The sequence below is a fragment of the Ostrea edulis genome, chromosome 5 (genome assembly GCF_947568905.1).
Source record: "Ostrea edulis chromosome 5, xbOstEdul1.1, whole genome shotgun sequence".
In the NCBI taxonomy this organism is placed as follows: domain Eukaryota; kingdom Metazoa; phylum Mollusca; class Bivalvia; order Ostreida; family Ostreidae; genus Ostrea; species Ostrea edulis.
In genome coordinates this window covers 20,750,297-20,772,967 of record NC_079168.1, presented here as the reverse complement: position 1 = coordinate 20,772,967, position 22,671 = coordinate 20,750,297, and the positions used below count along the sequence as shown (strand labels likewise).

At 30.4% G+C, this 22,671-nt stretch overlaps 2 protein-coding genes across 2 annotated transcripts in view; both read right to left on the bottom strand.

The window, feature by feature from the left end:
• Positions 1–17,363, bottom strand: part of LOC125650807 (uncharacterized) — a 28,071-nt gene extending 10,708 nt beyond the window's left edge. Inside the window, exon 1 of the mRNA XM_048879328.2 lies at positions 17,313–17,363. The gene's annotated coding sequence lies outside the window, so the exon portion shown is untranslated. The remainder of the gene's footprint in view (positions 1–17,312) is intronic.
• Positions 17,364–20,013: 2,650 nt separating this feature from the next.
• Positions 20,014–21,525, bottom strand: LOC125652532 (uncharacterized). Its single transcript, XM_048881829.2, has 2 exons — positions 21,223–21,525; positions 20,014–20,259 (listed from the first exon to the last, which is right to left on the bottom strand). The coding sequence occupies exons 1-2, from the start codon at positions 21,410–21,412 to the stop codon at positions 20,117–20,119; spliced, it is 333 nt and encodes a 110-aa protein (XP_048737786.1). The 5' UTR covers positions 21,413–21,525; the 3' UTR covers positions 20,014–20,116.
• Positions 21,526–22,671: the final 1,146 nt, after the last annotated feature.

Below are 22,671 nucleotides of genomic sequence, written 5' to 3'. Positions count from 1 at the left end.
GTAGTTTATTTTACAGAGTATATATCTGTATTGACTGTGTAGTATATTTTAGAGGGTATATATCTGTATTGACTGTGTAGTATATTTTACAGAGTATATATCTGTATTGACTGTGTAGTATAGTTTACAGGGTATATATCTGTATTGACTGTGTAGTATATTATTGACTGTGTAGTATATTATTGACTGTGTAGTATATTTTACAGGGTATATATCTGTATTGACTGTGTAGTTTATTTTACAGGGTATATATCTGTATTGACTGTGTAGTATATTATTGACTGTGTAGTATATTATTGACTGTGTAGTATATTTTACAGGGTATATATCTGTATTGACTGTGTAGTATATTTTACAGGGTATATATCTGTATTGACTGTGTAGTATATTTTACAGGGTATATATCTGTATTGACTGTGTAGTATATTATTGACTGTGTAGTATATTATTGACTGTGTAGTATATTTTACAGGGTATATATCTGTATTGACCGTGTAGTATAGTTTACAGGGTATATATCTGTATTGACTGTGTAGTATATTATTGACTGTGTAGTATATTTTACAGGGTATATATCTGTATTGACTGTGTAGTATATTATTGACTGTGTAGTATATTTTACAGGGTATATATCTGTATTGGCTGTGTAGTATATTTTACAGGGTATATATCTGTATTGACTGTGTAGTATATTTTACAGAGTATATATCTGTATTGACTGTGTAGTATATTATTGACTGTGTAGTATATTTTACAGGGTATATATCTGTATTGACTGTGTAGTATAGTTTACAGGGTATATATCTATATTGACTGTGTAGTATATTTTACAGGGTATATATCTGTATTGACTGTGTAGTATATCTTACAGGGTATATATCTGTATTGACTGTGTAGTATATTTTACAGGGTATATATCTGTATTGACTGTGTAGTATATTTTACAGGGTATATATCTGTATTGACTGTGTAGTTTATTTTACAGGGTATATATCTGTATTGACTGTGTAGTATATTATTGACTGTGTAGTATATTATTGACTGTGTAGTATAGTTTACAGGGTATATATCTGTATTGACCGTGTAGTATAGTTTACAGAGTATATATCTGTATTGACTGTGTAGTATATTATTGACTGTGTAGTATATTATTGACTGTGTAGTATATTTTACAGGGTATATATCTGTATTGACTGTGTAGTATATTTTACAGAGTATATATCTGTATTGACTGTGTAGTTTATTTTACAGGGTATATATCTGTATTGACTGTGTAGTATAATATTGACTGTGTAGTATATTTTACAGGGTATATATCTGTATTGGCTGTGTAGTATATTTTACAGGGTATATATCTGTATTGACTGTGTAGTATATTTTACAGAGTATATATCTGTATTGACTGTGTAGTATATTATTGACTGTGTAGTATAGTTTACAGGGTATATATCTATATTGACTGTGTAGTATATTTTACAGGGTATATATCTGTATTGACTGTGTAGTATATTTTACAGGGTATATATCTGTATTGACTGTGTAGTATATTATTGACTGTGTAGTATATTATTGACTGTGTAGTATATTTTACAGGGTATATATCTGTATTGACTGTGTAGTATATTTTACAGAGTATATATCTGTATTGACTGTGTAGTATATTTTACAGGGTATATATCTGTATTGACTGTGTAGTATATTTTACAGGGTATATATCTGTATTGACTGTGTAGTATAGTTTACAGGGTATATATCTGTATTGACTGTGTAGTATATTTTACAGGGTATATATCTGTATTGGCTGTGTAGTATATTATTGACTGTGTAGTATAGTTTACAGGGTATATATCTGTATTGACTGTGTAGTATAGTTTACAGGGTATATATCTGTATTGACTGTGTAGTTTATTTTACAGAGTATATATCTGTATTGACTGTGTAGTATATTTTAGAGGGTATATATCTGTATTGACTGTGTAGTATATTTTACAGAGTATATATCTGTATTGACTGTGTAGTATAGTTTACAGGGTATATATCTGTATTGACTGTGTAGTATATTTTACAGGGTATATATCTGTATTGACTGTGTAGTTTATTTTACAGGGTATATATCTGTATTGACTGTGTAGTATATTATTGACTGTGTAGTATATTATTGACTGTGTAGTATATTTTACAGGGTATATATCTGTATTGACTGTGTAGTATATTTTACAGGGTATATATCTGTATTGACTGTGTAGTATATTTTACAGGGTATATATCTGTATTGACTGTGTAGTATATTATTGACTGTGTAGTATATTATTGACTGTGTAGTATATTTTACAGGGTATATATCTGTATTGACCGTGTAGTATAGTTTACAGGGTATATATCTGTATTGACTGTGTAGTATATTATTGACTGTGTAGTATATTTTACAGGGTATATATCTGTATTGACTGTGTAGTATATTATTGACTGTGTAGTATATTATTGACTGTGTAGTATATTTTACAGGGTATATATCTGTATTGGCTGTGTAGTATATTTTACAGGGTATATATCTGTATTGACTGTGTAGTATATTTTACAGAGTATATATCTGTATTGACTGTGTAGTATATTATTGACTGTGTAGTATAGTTTACAGGGTATATATCTATATTGACTGTGTAGTATATTTTACAGGGTATATATCTGTATTGACTGTGTAGTATATTTTACAGGGTATATATCTGTATTGACTGTGTAGTATATTATTGACTGTGTAGTATATTATTGACTGTGTAGTATATTTTACAGGGTATATATCTGTATTGACTGTGTAGTATATTTTACAGAGTATATATCTGTATTGACTGTGTAGTATATTTTACAGGGTATATATCTGTATTGACTGTGTAGTATAGTTTACAGGGTATATATCTGTATTGACTGTGTAGTATATTTTACAGGGTATATATCTGTATTGGCTGTGTAGTATATTATTGACTGTGTAGTATAGTTTACAGGGTATATATCTGTATTGACTGTGTAGTATAGTTTACAGGGTATATATCTGTATTGACTGTGTAGTTTATTTTACAGAGTATATATCTGTATTGACTGTGTAGTATATTATTGACTGTGTAGTATATTTTACAGGGTATATATCTGTATTGGCTGTGTAGTATATTTTACAAGGTATATATCTGTATTGACTGTGTAGTATATTTTACAGAGTATATATCTGTATTGACTGTGTAGTATATTATTGACTGTGTAGTATATTTTACAGGGTATATATCTGTATTGACTGTGTAGTATAGTTTACAGGGTATATATCTATATTGACTGTGTAGTATATTTTACAGGGTATATATCTGTATTGACTGTGTAGTATATCTTACAGGGTATATATCTGTATTGACTGTGTAGTATATTTTACAGGGTATATATCTGTATTGACTGTGTAGTATATTTTACAGGGTATATATCTGTATTGGCTGTGTAGTATATTATTGACTGTGTAGTATAGTTTACAGGGTATATATCTGTATTGACTGTGTAGTATAGTTTACAGGGTATATATCTGTATTGACTGTGTAGTTTATTTTACAGAGTATATATCTGTATTGACTGTGTAGTATATTTTAGAGGGTATATATCTGTATTGACTGTGTAGTATATTTTACAGAGTATATATCTGTATTGACTGTGTAGTATAGTTTACAGGGTATATATCTGTATTGACTGTGTAGTATATTATTGACTGTGTAGTATATTATTGACTGTGTAGTATATTTTACAGGGTATATATCTGTATTGACTGTGTAGTTTATTTTACAGGGTATATATCTGTATTGACTGTGTAGTATATTATTGACTGTGTAGTATATTATTGACTGTGTAGTATATTTTACAGGGTATATATCTGTATTGACTGTGTAGTATATTTTACAGGGTATATATCTGTATTGACTGTGTAGTATATTTTACAGGGTATATATCTGTATTGACTGTGTAGTATATTATTGACTGTGTAGTATATTATTGACTGTGTAGTATATTTTACAGGGTATATATCTGTATTGACCGTGTAGTATAGTTTACAGGGTATATATCTGTATTGACTGTGTAGTATATTATTGACTGTGTAGTATATTTTACAGGGTATATATCTGTATTGACTGTGTAGTATATTATTGACTGTGTAGTATATTTTACAGGGTATATATCTGTATTGGCTGTGTAGTATATTTTACAGGGTATATATCTGTATTGACTGTGTAGTATATTTTACAGAGTATATATCTGTATTGACTGTGTAGTATATTATTGACTGTGTAGTATATTTTACAGGGTATATATCTGTATTGACTGTGTAGTATAGTTTACAGGGTATATATCTATATTGACTGTGTAGTATATTTTACAGGGTATATATCTGTATTGACTGTGTAGTATATCTTACAGGGTATATATCTGTATTGACTGTGTAGTATATTTTACAGGGTATATATCTGTATTGACTGTGTAGTATATTTTACAGGGTATATATCTGTATTGACTGTGTAGTATATTATTGACTGTGTAGTATATTATTGACTGTGTAGTATAGTTTACAGGGTATATATCTGTATTGACCGTGTAGTATAGTTTACAGAGTATATATCTGTATTGACTGTGTAGTATATTATTGACTGTGTAGTATATTATTGACTGTGTAGTATATTTTACAGGGTATATATCTGTATTGACTGTGTAGTATATTTTACAGAGTATATATCTGTATTGACTGTGTAGTTTATTTTACAGGGTATATATCTGTATTGACTGTGTAGTATAATATTGACTGTGTAGTATATTTTACAGGGTATATATCTGTATTGGCTGTGTAGTATATTTTACAGGGTATATATCTGTATTGACTGTGTAGTATATTTTACAGAGTATATATCTGTATTGACTGTGTAGTATATTATTGACTGTGTAGTATAGTTTACAGGGTATATATCTATATTGACTGTGTAGTATATTTTACAGGGTATATATCTGTATTGACTGTGTAGTATATTTTACAGGGTATATATCTGTATTGACTGTGTAGTATATTATTGACTGTGTAGTATATTATTGACTGTGTAGTATATTTTACAGGGTATATATCTGTATTGACTGTGTAGTATATTTTACAGAGTATATATCTGTATTGACTGTGTAGTATATTTTACAGGGTATATATCTGTATTGACTGTGTAGTATATTTTACAGGGTATATATCTGTATTGACTGTGTAGTATAGTTTACAGGGTATATATCTGTATTGACTGTGTAGTATATTTTACAGGGTATATATCTGTATTGGCTGTGTAGTATATTATTGACTGTGTAGTATAGTTTACAGGGTATATATCTGTATTGACTGTGTAGTATAGTTTACAGGGTATATATCTGTATTGACTGTGTAGTTTATTTTACAGAGTATATATCTGTATTGACTGTGTAGTATATTTTAGAGGGTATATATCTGTATTGACTGTGTAGTATATTTTACAGAGTATATATCTGTATTGACTGTGTAGTATAGTTTACAGGGTATATATCTGTATTGACTGTGTAGTATATTTTACAGGGTATATATCTGTATTGACTGTGTAGTTTATTTTACAGGGTATATATCTGTATTGACTGTGTAGTATATTATTGACTGTGTAGTATATTATTGACTGTGTAGTATATTTTACAGGGTATATATCTGTATTGACTGTGTAGTATATTTTACAGGGTATATATCTGTATTGACTGTGTAGTATATTTTACAGGGTATATATCTGTATTGACTGTGTAGTATATTATTGACTGTGTAGTATATTATTGACTGTGTAGTATATTTTACAGGGTATATATCTGTATTGACCGTGTAGTATAGTTTACAGGGTATATATCTGTATTGACTGTGTAGTATATTATTGACTGTGTAGTATATTTTACAGGGTATATATCTGTATTGACTGTGTAGTATATTATTGACTGTGTAGTATATTATTGACTGTGTAGTATATTTTACAGGGTATATATCTGTATTGGCTGTGTAGTATATTTTACAGGGTATATATCTGTATTGACTGTGTAGTATATTTTACAGAGTATATATCTGTATTGACTGTGTAGTATATTATTGACTGTGTAGTATAGTTTACAGGGTATATATCTATATTGACTGTGTAGTATATTTTACAGGGTATATATCTGTATTGACTGTGTAGTATATTTTACAGGGTATATATCTGTATTGACTGTGTAGTATATTATTGACTGTGTAGTATATTATTGACTGTGTAGTATATTTTACAGGGTATATATCTGTATTGACTGTGTAGTATATTTTACAGAGTATATATCTGTATTGACTGTGTAGTATATTTTACAGGGTATATATCTGTATTGACTGTGTAGTATAGTTTACAGGGTATATATCTGTATTGACTGTGTAGTATATTTTACAGGGTATATATCTGTATTGGCTGTGTAGTATATTATTGACTGTGTAGTATAGTTTACAGGGTATATATCTGTATTGACTGTGTAGTATAGTTTACAGGGTATATATCTGTATTGACTGTGTAGTTTATTTTACAGAGTATATATCTGTATTGACTGTGTAGTATATTTTAGAGGGTATATATCTGTATTGACTGTGTAGTATATTTTACAGAGTATATATCTGTATTGACTGTGTAGTATAGTTTACAGGGTATATATCTGTATTGACTGTGTAGTGTATTTTACAGGGTATATATCTGTATTGACTGTGTAGCTTATTTTACAGGGTATATATCTGTATTGACTGTGTAGTATATTATTGACTGTGTAGTATATTATTGACTGTGTAGTATATTTTACAGGGTATATATCTGTATTGACTGTGTAGTATATTTTACAGGGTATATATCTGTATTGACTGTGTAGTATATTTTACAGGGTATATATCTGTATTGACTGTGTAGTATATTATTGACTGTGTAGTATATTATTGACTGTGTAGTATATTTTACAGGGTATATATCTGTATTGACCGTGTAGTATATTTTACAGGGTATATATCTGTATTGACTGTGTAGTATATTATTGACTGTGTAGTATATTTTACAGGGTATATATCTGTATTGACTGTGTAGTATATTATTGACTGTGTAGTATATTTTACAGGGTATATATCTGTATTGGCTGTGTAGTATATTTTACAGGGTATATATCTGTATTGACTGTGTAGTATATTTTACAGAGTATATATCTGTATTGACTGTGTAGTATATTATTGACTGTGTAGTATATTTTACAGGGTATATATCTGTATTGACTGTGTAGTATAGTTTACAGGGTATATATCTGTATTGACTGTGTAGTATATTTTACAGGGTATATATCTGTATTGACTGTGTAGTATATCTTACAGGGTATATATCTGTATTGACTGTGTAGTATATTTTACAGGGTATATATCTGTATTGACTGTGTAGTATATTTTACAGGGTATATATCTGTATTGACTGTGTAGTATATTATTGACTGTGTAGTATATTATTGACTGTGTAGTATATTTTACAGGGTATATATCTGTATTGACCGTGTAGTATAGTTTACAGAGTATATATCTGTATTGACTGTGTAGTATATTATTGACTGTGTGGTATATTATTGACTGTGTAGTATATTTTACAGGGTATATATCTGTATTGACTGTGTAGTATATTTTACAGAGTATATATCTGTATTGACTGTGTAGTTTATTTTACAGGGTATATATCTGTATTGACTGTGTAGTATATTATTGACTGTGTAGTATATTTTACAGGGTATATATCTGTATTGGCTGTGTAGTATATTTTACAGGGTATATATCTGTATTGACTGTGTAGTATATTTTACAGAGTATATATCTGTATTGACTGTGTAGTATATTATTGACTGTGTAGTATAGTTTACAGGGTATATATCTATATTGACTGTGTAGTATATTTTACAGGGTATATATCTGTATTGACTGTGTAGTATATTTTACAGGGTATATATCTGTATTGACTGTGTAGTATATTATTGACTGTGTAGTATATTATTGACTGTGTAGTATATTTTACAGGGTATATATCTGTATTGACTGTGTAGTATATTTTACAGAGTATATATCTGTATTGACTGTGTAGTATATTTTACAGGGTATATATCTGTATTGACTGTGTAGTATATTTTACAGGGTATATATCTGTATTGACTGTGTAGTATAGTTTACAGGGTATATATCTGTATTGACTGTGTAGTATATTTTACAGGGTATATATCTGTATTGGCTGTGTAGTATATTATTGACTGTGTAGTATAGTTTACAGGGTATATATCTGTATTGACTGTGTAGTATAGTTTACAGGGTATATATCTGTATTGACTGTGTAGTTTATTTTACAGAGTATATATCTGTATTGACTGTGTAGTATATTTTAGAGGGTATATATCTGTATTGACTGTGTAGTATATTTTACAGAGTATATATCTGTATTGACTGTGTAGTATAGTTTACAGGGTATATATCTGTATTGACTGTGTAGTATATTTTACAGGGTATATATCTGTATTGACTGTGTAGTTTATTTTACAGGGTATATATCTGTATTGACTGTGTAGTATATTATTGACTGTGTAGTATATTATTGACTGTGTAGTATATTTTACAGGGTATATATCTGTATTGACTGTGTAGTATATTTTACAGGGTATATATCTGTATTGACTGTGTAGTATATTTTACAGGGTATATATCTGTATTGACTGTGTAGTATATTATTGACTGTGTAGTATATTATTGACTGTGTAGTATATTTTACAGGGTATATATCTGTATTGACCGTGTAGTATAGTTTACAGGGTATATATCTGTATTGACTGTGTAGTATATTATTGACTGTGTAGTATATTTTACAGGGTATATATCTGTATTGACTGTGTAGTATATTATTGACTGTGTAGTATATTTTACAGGGTATATATCTGTATTGGCTGTGTAGTATATTTTACAGGGTATATATCTGTATTGACTGTGTAGTATATTTTACAGAGTATATATCTGTATTGACTGTGTAGTATATTATTGACTGTGTAGTATATTTTACAGGGTATATATCTGTATTGACTGTGTAGTATAGTTTACAGAGTATATATCTATATTGACTGTGTAGTATATTTTACAGGGTATATATCTGTATTGACTGTGTAGTATATCTTACAGGGTATATATCTGTATTGACTGTGTAGTATATTTTACAGGGTATATATCTGTATTGACTGTGTAGTATATTTTACAGGGTATATATCTGTATTGACTGTGTAGTTTATTTTACAGGGTATATATCTGTATTGACTGTGTAGTATATTATTGACTGTGTAGTATATTATTGACTGTGTAGTATAGTTTACAGGGTATATATCTGTATTGACCGTGTAGTATAGTTTACAGAGTATATATCTGTATTGACTGTGTAGTATATTATTGACTGTGTAGTATATTATTGACTGTGTAGTATATTTTACAGGGTATATATCTGTATTGACTGTGTAGTATATTTTACAGAGTATATATCTGTATTGACTGTGTAGTTTATTTTACAGGGTATATATCTGTATTGACTGTGTAGTATATTATTGACTGTGTAGTATATTTTACAGGGTATATATCTGTATTGGCTGTGTAGTATATTTTACAGGGTATATATCTGTATTGACTGTGTAGTATATTTTACAGAGTATATATCTGTATTGACTGTGTAGTATATTATTGACTGTGTAGTATAGTTTACAGGGTATATATCTGTATTGACTGTGTAGTATATCTTACAGGGTATATATCTGTATTGACTGTGTAGTATAGTTTACAGAGTATATATCTGTATTGACTGTGTAGTATATTTTACAGAGTATATATCTGTATTGACTGTGTAGTATATTTTACAGGGTATATATCTGTATTGACTGTGTAGTATATTTTACAGGGTATATATCTGTATTGACTGTGTAGTATAGTTTACAGGGTATATATCTGTATTGACTGTGTAGTATATTTTACAGGGTATATATCTGTATTGGCTGTGTAGTATATTATTGACTGTGTAGTATAGTTTACAGGGTATATATCTGTATTGACTGTGTAGTATATTTTACAGGGTATATATCTGTATTGACTGTGTAGTATATTTTACAGGGTATATATCTGTATTGACTGTGTAGTATAGTTTACAGGGTATATATCTGTATTGACTGTGTAGTATATTTTACAGGGTATATATCTGTATTGGCTGTGTAGTATATTATTGACTGTGTAGTATATTTTACAGGGTATATATCTGTATTGACTGTGTAGTATATTTTACAGGGTATATATCTGTATTGACTGTGTAGTATATTATTGACTGTGTAGTATATTTTACAGGGTATATATCTGTATTGACTGTGTAGTATAGTTTACAGGGTATATACTGTATTGACTGTGTAGTATATTATTGACTGTGTAGTATATTATTGACTGTGTAGTATATTTTACAGGGTATATATCTGTATTGACTGTGTAGTATATTTTACAGGGTATATATTTGTATTGACTGTGTAGTATAGTTTACAGAGTATATATCTGTATTGACTGTGTAGTATATTATTGACTGTGTAGTATATTATTGACTGTGTAGTATATTATTGACTGTGTAGTATATTTTACAGGGTATATATCTGTATTGACTGTGTAGTATATTTTACAGGGTATATATGTGTATTGACTGTGTAGTATATTATTGACTGTGTAGTATATTATTGACTGTGTAGTATATTATTGACTGTGTAGTATATTTTACAGAGTATATATCTGTATTGACTGTGTAGTATATTTTACAGGGTATATATCTGTATTGACTGTGTAGTATATTTTACAGGGTATATATCTATATTGACTGTGTAGTATAGTTTACAGGGTATATATCTGTATTGACTGTGTAGTATATTATTGACTGTGTAGTATATTATACAGGGTATATATCTGTATTGACTGTGTAGTATATTTTACAGGTTATATATCTGTATTGACTGTGTAGTATATTATTGACTGTGTAGTATATTTTACAGAGTATATATCTCTATTGACTGTGTAGTTTATTTTACAGGGTATATATCTGTATTGATTGTGTAGTATATTTTACAGAGTATATATCTGTATTGACTGTGTAGTTTATTTTACAGGGTATATATCTGTATTGACTGTGTAGTATATTTTACAGAGTATATATCTGTATTGACTGTGTAGTTTATTTTACAGGGTATATATCTGTATTGACTGTGTAGTATAGTTTACAGAGTATATATCTGTATTGACTGTGTAGTATATTTTACAGGGTATATATCTGTATTGACTGTGTAGTATATTTTACAGGGTATATATCTGTATTGACTGTGTAGTATATTTTACAGGGTATATATCTGTATTGACTGTGTAGTATATTTTACAGGGTATATATCTGTATTGACTGTGTAGTATATTTTACAGGGAATATATCTGTATTGACTGTGTAGTATATTTTACAGGGTATATATCTGTATTGACTGTGTAGTATATTTTACAGGGTATATACTGTATTGACTGTGTAGTATATTTTACAGGGTATATATCTGTATTGACTGTGTAGTTTATTTTACAGGGTATATATCTGTATTGACTGTGTAGTATATTTTACAGGGTATATATCTGTATTGACTGTGTAGTATATTATTGACTGTGTAGTATATTTTACAGGGTATATATCTGTATTGACTGTGTAGTTTATTTTACAGAGTATATATCTATATTGACTGTGTAGTATAGTTTACAGGGTATATATCTGTATTGACTGTGTAGTATAGTTTACAGGGTATATATCTCTATTGACTGTGTAGTATATTTTACAGGGTATATATCTATATTGACTGTGTAGTATAGTTTACAGGGTATATATCTGTATTGACTGTGTAGTATATTTTACAGGGTATATACTGTATTGACTGTGTAGTATATTTTACAGGGTATATATCTGTATTGACTGTGTAGTATATTATTGACTGTGTAGTATATTATTGACTGTGTAGTATATTTTACAGGGTATATATCTGTATTGACTGTGTAGTATATTTTACATGGTATATATCTGTATTGACTGTGTAGTATAGTTTACAGGGTATATATCTGTATTGACTGTGTAGTATAGTTTACAGGGTATATATTTGTATTGACTGTGTAGTATATTTTACAGGGTGTATACTGTATTGACTGTGTAGTATAGTTTACAGGGTATATATCTGTATTGACTGTGTAGTATAGTTTACAGGGTATATATCTGTATTGACTGTGTAGTATAGTTTACAGGGTATATATCTGTATTGGCTGTGTAGTATAGTTTACAGGGTATATACTGTATTGACTGTGTAGTATATTTTACAGGGTATATATCTGTATTGACTGTGTAGTATAGTTTACAGGGTATATATCTGTATTGACTGTGTAGTATATTTTACAGGGTATATATCTGTATTGACCGTGTAGTATATTTTACAGAGTACATATCTATATTGACTGTGTAGTATATTATTGACTGTGTAGTATATTATTGACTGTGTAGTATATTTTACAGGGTATATATCTATATTGACTGTGTAGTATATTATTGACTGTGTAGTATATTATTGACTGTGTAGTATATTTTAGAGGGTATATATCTGTATTGACTGTGTAGTATAGTTTACAGGGTATATACTGTATTGACTGTGTAGTATATTATTGACTGTGTAGTATATTATTGACTGTGTAGTATATTTTACAGGGTATATATCTGTAGTGACTGTGTAGTATATTATTGACTGTGTAGTATATTTTACAGGGTTTATATCTGTATTGACTGTGTAGTATATTTTACAGGGTATATATCTGTATTGACTGTGTAGTATATTATTGACTGTGTAGTATATTTTACAGGGTATATATCTGTATTGACTGTGTAGTATAGTTTACAGGGTATATATCTGTATTGACTGTGTAGTATAGTTTACAGAGTATATATCTGTATTGACTGTGTAGTATATTTTACAGGGTATATATCTGTATTGACTGTGTAGTATATTTTACAGGGTATATATCTGTATTGACTGTGTAGTATATTTTACAGGGTATATATCTGTATTGACTGTGTAGTATATTATTGACTGTGTAGTATATTTTACAGGGTATATATCTGTATTGACTGTGTAGTATAGTTTACAGGGTATATATCTGTATTGACTGTGTAGTATAGTTTACAGGGTATATATCTGTATTGACTGTGTAGTATATTTTACAGGGTATATATCTGTATTGGCTGTGTAGTTTATTATTGACTGTGTAGTATATTTTACAGGGTATATATCTGTATTGGCTGTGTAGTATATTATTGACTGTGTAGTATATTTTACAGGGTATATATCTATATTGACTGTGTAGTATAGTTTACAGGGTATATACTGTATTGACTGTGTAGTATATTTTACAGGGTATATATCTGTATTGACTGTGTAGTATATTATTGACTGTGTAGTTTATTTTACAGGGTATATATCTGTATTGACTGTGTAGTATATTTTACAGGGTATATACTGTATTGACTGTGTAGTATATTTTACAGGGTATATATCTGTATTGACTGTGTAGTATATTTTACAGGGTATATATCTGTATTGACTGTTTAGTATATTATTGACTGTGTAGTTTATTTTACAGGGTATATATCTGTATTGACTGTGTAGTATATTTTACAGGGTATATACTGTATTGACTGTGTAGTATATTTTACAGGGTATATATCTGTATTGACTGTGTAGTATATTATTGACTGTGTAGTATATTTTACAGGGTATATATCTGTATTGACTGTGTAGTATATTTTACAGAGTATATATCTGTATTGACTGTGTAGTATATTTTACAGGGTATATATCTGTATTGACTGTGTAGTATATTTTACAGGGTATATATCTGTATTGACTGTGTAGTATATTTTACAGGGTATATATCTGTATTGACTGTGTAGTATAGTTTACAGGGTATATATCTGTATTGACTGTGTAGTATATTATTGACTGTGTAGTATATTATTGACTGTGTAGTATATTTTACAGGGTATATATCTGTATTGACTGTGTAGTATATTATTGACTGTGTAGTATATTTTACAGGGTATATATCTGTATTGACTGTGTAGTATATTTTACAGGGTATATATCTATATTGACTGTGTAGTTTATTTTACAGGGTATATATCTGTATTGACTGTGTAGTATATTTTACAGAGTATATATCTGTATTGACTGTGTAGTATATTATTGACTGTGTAGTATATTATTGACTGTGTAGTATATTATTGACTGTGTAGTATAGTTTACAGGGTATATATCTGTATTGATTGTGTAGTATATTTTACAGAGTATATATCTGTATTGACTGTGTAGTATAGTTTACAGAGTATATATCTGTATTGACTATGTAGTATATTATTGACTGTGTAGTATATGATTGACTATGTAGTATAGTTTACAGGGTATATATCTGTATTGACTGTGTAGTTTATTTTACAGAGTATATATCTGTATTGACTGTGTAGTATATTTTACAGAGTATATATCTGTATTGACTGTGTAGTATAGTTTACAGGGTATATATCTGTATTGACTGTGTAGTATATTTTACAGGGTATATATCTGTATTGACTGTGTAGTATATTTTACAGGGTATATATCTGTATTGACTGTGTAGTATATTTTACAGGCTATATATTTGTATTGACTGTGTAGTATATTATTGACTGTGTAGTATAGTTTACAGGGTATATATCTGTATTGACTGTGTAGTATAGTTTACAGGGTATATACTGTATTGACTGTGTAGTATAGTTTACAGGGTATATATCTGTATTGACTGTGTAGTATATTTTACAGGGTATATATCTGTATTGACTGTGTAGTATAGTTTACAGAGTATATATCTGTATTGACTGTGTAGTATATTATTGACTGTGTAGTATATTATTGACTGTGTAGTATAGTTTACAGGGTATATATCTATATTGACTGTGTAGTATAGTTTACAGGGTATATATCTGTATTGACTGTGTAGTATATTATTGGCTGTGTAGTATATTTTACAGAGTATATATCTGTATTGACTGTGTAGTATAGTTTACAGAGTATATATCTGTATTGACTGTGTAGTGTATTATTGACTGTGTAGTATATTATTGACTGTGTAGTATAGTTTACAGGGTATATATCTGTATTGACTGTGTAGTATATTTTACAGGGTATATATCTGTATTGACTGTGTAGTATATTATTGACTGTGTAGTATATTTTACAGGGTATATATCTGTATTGACTGTGTAGTATAGTTTACAGGGTATATACTGTATTGACTGTGTAGTATATTATTGACTGTGTAGTATATTATTGACTGTGTAGTATATTATTGACTGTGTAGTATAGTTTACAGGGTATATACTGTATTGACTGTGTAGTATAGTTTACAGGGTATATACTGTATTGACTGTGTAGTATATTATTGACTGTGTAGTATATTATTGACTGTGTAGTATATTATTGACTGTGTAGTATATTTTACAGAGTATATATCTGTATTGACTGTGTAGTATATTTTACAGAGTATATATCTGTATTGACTGTGTAGTATATTATTGACTGTGTAGTATAGTTTACAGGGTATATATCTGTATTGACTGTGTAGTATATTTTACAGGGTATATATCTGTATTGACTGTGTAGTATATTTTGTCGGATTTATTAGTCTTATCATCATTCTCTTATTAATTCTCAGTGTTCAAATTTTAATTCCAGAAAATGGGAGTGTTATTCTAAAACGAGTGTACTAGTTGTTATAGTACATAAAGTGTGGTAACACCACCACATTCACATCATTCAATCTATATTATCCTATGGAAACATGTTTATATTAATGTATCTATTGAAGTGATTACAACACGTTATTCTATCGAACACGTAGTTACGTTATTCTATCGAACACGTACTTACGTTATTCTATCGAAGACGTACTTACTTGGTGTTTAAATTTGTTATTTATCCTGCAATTTGATTGGCTAAAGTAAATATAGAATACCTGTTCTACAAGTATTCAACACTTGAGTGCACACTTTCTCTTTTGTAAGAATTTACCGCATTCGAAGGCTCTCTCTCTATGCAGTAACACGCTTTCACACCCACCTGCCCTCAATAAACCATATTTATTAATTATATGCCGTCTTGTATTTAAATCATATTATTTTATTTTGTAAATTTTATAGATTTGGGGAAAAGAACATTAGAGATAAAAAAGTTTTATACTATATATACATATAAGATAAACTGAGCGCTTCTGTTCCTATATCACTGTTGTTATTATTTTTATAAATGATTTATGTTCGTTTGAGTGTAACGAATAAGAACATAATCGACAATATTTTCTAATCGTGCAATTAATTCAAAAACTTGACTACAGAATATATGGGATGCATACCTACATGTAATTTAACCCCCTCCCCCACCCCATCCACAATCACCAGGTGATTTTCTAACTGAAAAGATTACGAAAAATAGTTTTATCTAGTTTTGAGTTTGTTTATTTCGATGACAATTTTGATTTTAAATTTTTTGAACCTAGAATTCAGACCTAAAAAATTGCACTGAGAAAGTTTGCTGACATCCATTCCCCCCTTTCCAAATTCAATAATTTCTATTATTGATATCGGGAAAAATGTGAAATTCTTGCTTCAGTGATATCATAGGCCTATTGTGACAGTATTTATGTCAGTAGCATATTTAAGGGAGTTACGGGGTTTCGATCGCCCTTAGCTGATTTCTTAAAAAAAGAGGGCATTTTTGCCACTTTAGTGTCTTCGGTCCTATTTTAAACTTAGATCGACCCTCCTTGGGAAAATTTTCTGGATCCGCTACTGTATGTTGATGTTAAACTCTAGCTGTTAGCAAGAAAATCGAAAAGATTTTGAACGCATTATCTGGCAATATCAAGACCAAATTAATCATTTGGCGCACGCGTAGAGATAATACTAAATTGGACTCTCTTGATAATAATTTTCGAAGTTTGATACCGTATTAACCGTGAACATATTTTGGTAATTATATAATCATACATTTAACATAGGTCCCACTTTCAATATTTTTTTTTTACCACAACAGGAATTTGAATAATAAAGCTCAAGACGTTTGTTAAAAATTTACTTAACCTTTTATGTTTCCCACCAATAATCCACTTTTATAGGTTGACATGGACGAAAATCACTGAGTAATATTCTAGATCTAATTTGCTTGTAAACTCTACAATATATCAAAGCATACTATCTCTCCATCTTTGAGCAATTTGACCTTTTAATCTTTGACATCCAGATTTTAAGTTGGATTGTTTCTGTTCTTTCCTGTACATGTATGGGTGTCATTTTCTGACTGTAGACTAAGTGCAGTGTCAGTTGATTGATATACAAAATAAGAAAGACAATTTACTCAAACTTTATTCATATTCTGTGTCACAGGCAGCTGGCAAAAATAAAACCATTTTCCTATTGTCCCTGCAAAAAATATAGATCTATAACTAACATCATATACCTAAAACGAAATAATATAGTATTTTAGATATTGTATTTGTGTCCCACTGTTCAGATATTTTATTCCAATGATTCATAAACCGAAATGGTTTTATATCGAAATAATTGTTAATGGTATTATGAATAGTTAATGATATTATGCCGAAATAGTAGTTAATGATATTATGCCGAAATAGTAGGTAATGATATTGTGTCAAAATAGTAGGTAAGGGTATTACATGCATGTCGAAATAGTAGTTAATGGTATTGTGTCGAAATACATGCAAGGTGGTCAAAGAGAAACTCTGCAATTTAAGTTTATAGGGATTTTTTTAAACTAAAGAAACTAAACGGAAATTAATTGAAAAATTCAAATTGACGAGGTATTATGGAGACGTGATTTTATCTGCAAATTTATAATAGGGCTTTATCTGATTGTCCCGTTCATTCCAGAAAATTCAGCTGCGCCTGGGCACGACTCTATAGTAATTTAACATCAACTGCTTCTAATGGACGGTAAGATGAGGAGAAATTGTTTGAACAATATCTGAATTTCCCACCCCAAATCTTTCATAGAACTTGATCCTGTGTGGGGATTTTTGTGGTGTATCGGGAAATTGCATGCCAATATGCGTTGCGGCGATGTTCGACTGCCGATTTGGTCGCACCCCATTATACACATGGATGAGCATTACCCGTCCATTTTAAAGTCATATGTAGAACTTCACCGACTACAACTTGTCAATGTAGGTATTTATAAAATGATTCACACAAATATGTTGATAATGATATTTTGTGTGTTTACTGAACTCAATTGTTAAATCATTGCATATATTGACTGATCGAATCATTGATTGTACATGTATTAACTTATCGAATGATTGATTGTATTAACTGATCGAATCACTGCTTGTATTGACTGATGGAATAACTAATTGTATTGACTGATCGAATTATTGATTTTATTGACTGATCGAATAACTAATTGTATTGACGGATTGAATCACTGCTTGTATTGACTGATCGAATAACTAATTGTATTGACTGATCGAATTATTGATTTTATTGACTGATTGAATCACTGATTGTATTGACTGATTGAATTATTGATTGTATTGACTGATCGAATTATTGATTTTATTGACTGATCGAATTATTGATTTTATTGACTGAAAAGAAGGCCTTTAATAGTCACGATAGTTAGTAAACGTGTCCAATGTGACTAAGAAATAGAATAATATACTGCGTATATGCAGTGCCCAATGTGACTAACAAGTGGAATAAGACTCTGAGAATATGCAGTGCCCAATGTGACTAACAAATGGAATAAGACTCTGAGAATATGCAGTGCCCAATGTAACTAACAAATGGAATAAGACTCTGAGTATATGCTCTGCCTAATGTGACTAAGAAACAGAATAATATACTGAGTATATGCAGTGTCCAATGTGATAGACAATGGAATAAGACTCTGAGTAGATGCAGTGTGTCAGGAATCTGAGATGAATGTATTTTGCTTAATTGATGTGCTATCCCCGTAGCGCTTGATGACGTATGATAATCCAGTGACGCACTAGATGACACAGAACACGGTTATCATAATTGGTATTGTGAATATCAGTTGCCGATCTGGTATGACAGTCTGTATAACAATTATAAGGTGCATATTTTTGTATGTACTATGCCGAAATAGTAGTCAGTATTCAGACATACAGTAGCCACCAACACCTGTATCCTTACCACTATTCCCGAGAAGTGCATAACTATGAAATACTGTCAATGCTGCCAAGGTATATATACATGTGTTTTGGTCAGGTGTTTCACCTGACCAAAACACATGTTTATATACCTCGGCAGCATCATGATCTACGAATTGTTTTAATGTTGAATTTATTGTAACACATTCAGACATGCTGTTAGATAAACTATTTAAATTGTGTACATGCAATAATATTTTACAAATTGATTTCATGTCGATCAATGGTAGTATCCAGATAGATAGAGTAACTATTCCTAATATTATTAATTACTATCAATAAAAGAACACATTTATTTTAAACATATTGTTTACAGAAAATGTTACGACTAAGACAAGATTTTCTTTGAGCTTAACAATCATTTAAGCATCTAAATTACCTTGATTAACGTTCAGTTTTCATAGTCTTTACCCCCATATAAGGACATTACAGTGTTTATATTTTTTCTCTCTCAGTTGTAACATATTTTGTGAAATTGGTTATATTTTGTTTTGTAGTTATTTGAATGAGATAATTGGAGTCAGTGAGGAAAATAGGTTGATTGGAGATGTCAAAATAATTGCGGTGTCATTTTTATACCCAAGGTACAATGTATATATTATTTGTAACGAATAAAAGTATGGCAGGAAAATAATTCAGGTGAAATGAAAGGCAGTGCTACTTTCTCTCATGCTTTCTTTATACTCACCTAATCTATTTGTCATCATCATCATCATCATCGTCGTCGTCATCATCATCATCGTCGTCGTCGCCCATGCCCAGACTGTCAAAGAACACTTCGTTGCTGGAGGTCAGGGAGGCTATCAACATTGGAGCGAGAATTGCCAACACGAGGACTACAATTTAGTGAAAATGGACATCAGTTGGTGAGTACTCCATCACTTGTAAAAATGTTTTAGATTGTAGTTTTACGCCCATTTCGAGAATTTTTCATAATCTTAGAGACGTCAACAGCTGTAAGTGAAATGTCATATTTTGACCAACTAGTGTGCATGGCGCTCATTGTCTAACAATGAGAAAATTCTTTATCGATTTGGCGCCTAATGTGACACGACCTCCGTATCATAGGTCATATCCGAAAGACTACTGATTTTCACTTCTAACAGCCTGTACTTCACGAAGGACCATTCACTACCTACAGTATGTTGTACGTCTGGAGTCCGATACGGCGTCGGGATCGAGAATCGGACCCTAGACCTCCTGGTTGCAAAGCCAGCGCCTAACCACTAGAGTACAGTAACCAGTATAAAAAAATAATAATCTAGTTCAGTTGAAAGACACATCTTACGTCAACTTACACAGAATGAAACGAAACTGGTTTCAATATTATCCTAGTTTTTTTTTTTTTTTTTTACATCCGAGTTTATTTAAGAAGAAAAAAGAAAACTTTCTCATTCAGTGGCCATGTTAAGCTCTTATATATATAGTTCTTTAACCAATGTGAATATTCGCACCATGTGTTTATTGTTGGAAATATGTCCGGCCAAAAAAAAAAAAAAAAAAAAAAAAATTAAATAAATAAATAAAATAAATTAAGCGCGATAGATCAAGTAACCAATATTGTGTATATATATATATTTCTCACACCAGTATAACCTGCCGTAAAAGTGTAAAATAAATACATTGTATAAGAATATTTTCCTCATAGTCATCAAATACAGGTTGTAAAAATGTATTTGATGTTATTTTTTCCTATTTTGTGAATGCCACTATACAATTGATATGTATGACACGATTTATTCAGGAATGACAAACTCTTTCAAACTGTGCAAAAATCAAACACAAGATTCTATACGTACAAAAGACAAGGACTGGTAGAAGGCCGCCCATGTCAGATCCTCCACCCCCAAACAAATTTCCACTTCCGCTACCCTGCCCCAATCCGGTACCGAATCCCGAACCACCGAATGCAGGTCGGTAGTACTGCACTCGGGCATACGCTGGCTGAGGCATGTATTTTGCGTATTGGTAGCCATGGTGATAACCCATTCCAATGCCTGCCCCATAACCCTTTGCAGATACGCAGACAGCAGCACCCAGGGCAAGCAACAAAGTTATCACGGTATTCACTAGAAAAGAAAATTACAAAAGATGACAGGTGCCTATTGTTTTAGTTTGATGTAATGATATTACACAAGAGAATTGTACATCACTTCACAGGTATCTGCTTCCACGGTTTGTATGCCACCATGATACAATCTAAACATTTTTTTCTAAATAAAGGAATTGCGAACTTTATCTAATTATATCAGACTAAAACAACAGTCACTGAATACCATTGTGTATCAAGTTAAGATCGGTCGATGTTAGACTTCTCATTCCTTTTGACTGTTTAGGACAATGGACGAATCGTTTCAGCAAGATTTTTATAAATATACATGTATATAATTAAAACAGAGACATATAAGTACAAGCAAAACCTAAAAGGTTTGTTGCGAAACTTTTTATCAGGAAGTTTTGTCTTGTTGAAAGAGCAGTGAGAAGTGGCGCTAATTCCTATTTAAGCTCTCTGTATGAAAGAGAAGTTTAGTTGCCAAGATTAAAGGTATTCAACTTTGCTTAACTTTAACGTTTTCTCTCTCCAGAAGAATAAAGTGATTGTATTACATGTACATAACATGCAGAGGCTTTAAAGAGCGGTATACCGTACGTTATAATTTAAGTAGATTATCCATGTTTTGGCGATGAAACAAACCCTTTCTAACATTATCATCAATAAAGTAAAAGATGTTGTCTTACTTTTACCCTCTGCTGTGAAGAACAAATTCCTTATGGAAGATTCAAAGAAAAGGGGTTTTTATAAGCCCAAATCTCGACTTTCCTATTGCAAGTAATTGACCTATTATTCCCTTTTCTCTGCCTCGCAGTCATAATAGGGATAGTTGACCCAAAGAACTCCGATCGACATATTATGCTGTTACGTGACACTACAACGGGTGTCTTACGATTGGTCTGAAAGTAGTTCAGAAACAAAAGTTCGCTATGTTTCATAACATCATGTCTAAGGTCTCTTGTACCTTTTGCTGACTCAACCAAATTCAGGGCATTATCAAATATTGTAGCCTTGAGTGAGTGTTGCAAAAAATGTTTTTTGTTTGCCGTGCAGAAACTGAGATTTTGGATTCGTTAAATTTTAAACAGGTAGTTAAGATTTTTCCTATTTTTGAGTCCCTTGCGTTCATCCATTTCTATGAACTGGCCAAGTAATGAATAAAATTAGTGAAATGTTTTTACACTCCATGAAATAG

What these genes read in the sequence shown, in the direction of transcription:
- LOC125652532 (XM_048881829.2), bottom strand. Translation starts at nt 21,412, where the DNA reads ATGGGTTATCACCATGGCTACCAATACGCAAAATACATGCCTCAGCCA. An exon ending in TCTACCAGTCCTTGTCTTTT is followed by an intron (nt 20,260 to 21,222) that starts GTACGTATAGAA and finishes ACTAAATTGTAG; the next exon opens with TCCTCGTGTTGGCAATTCTC.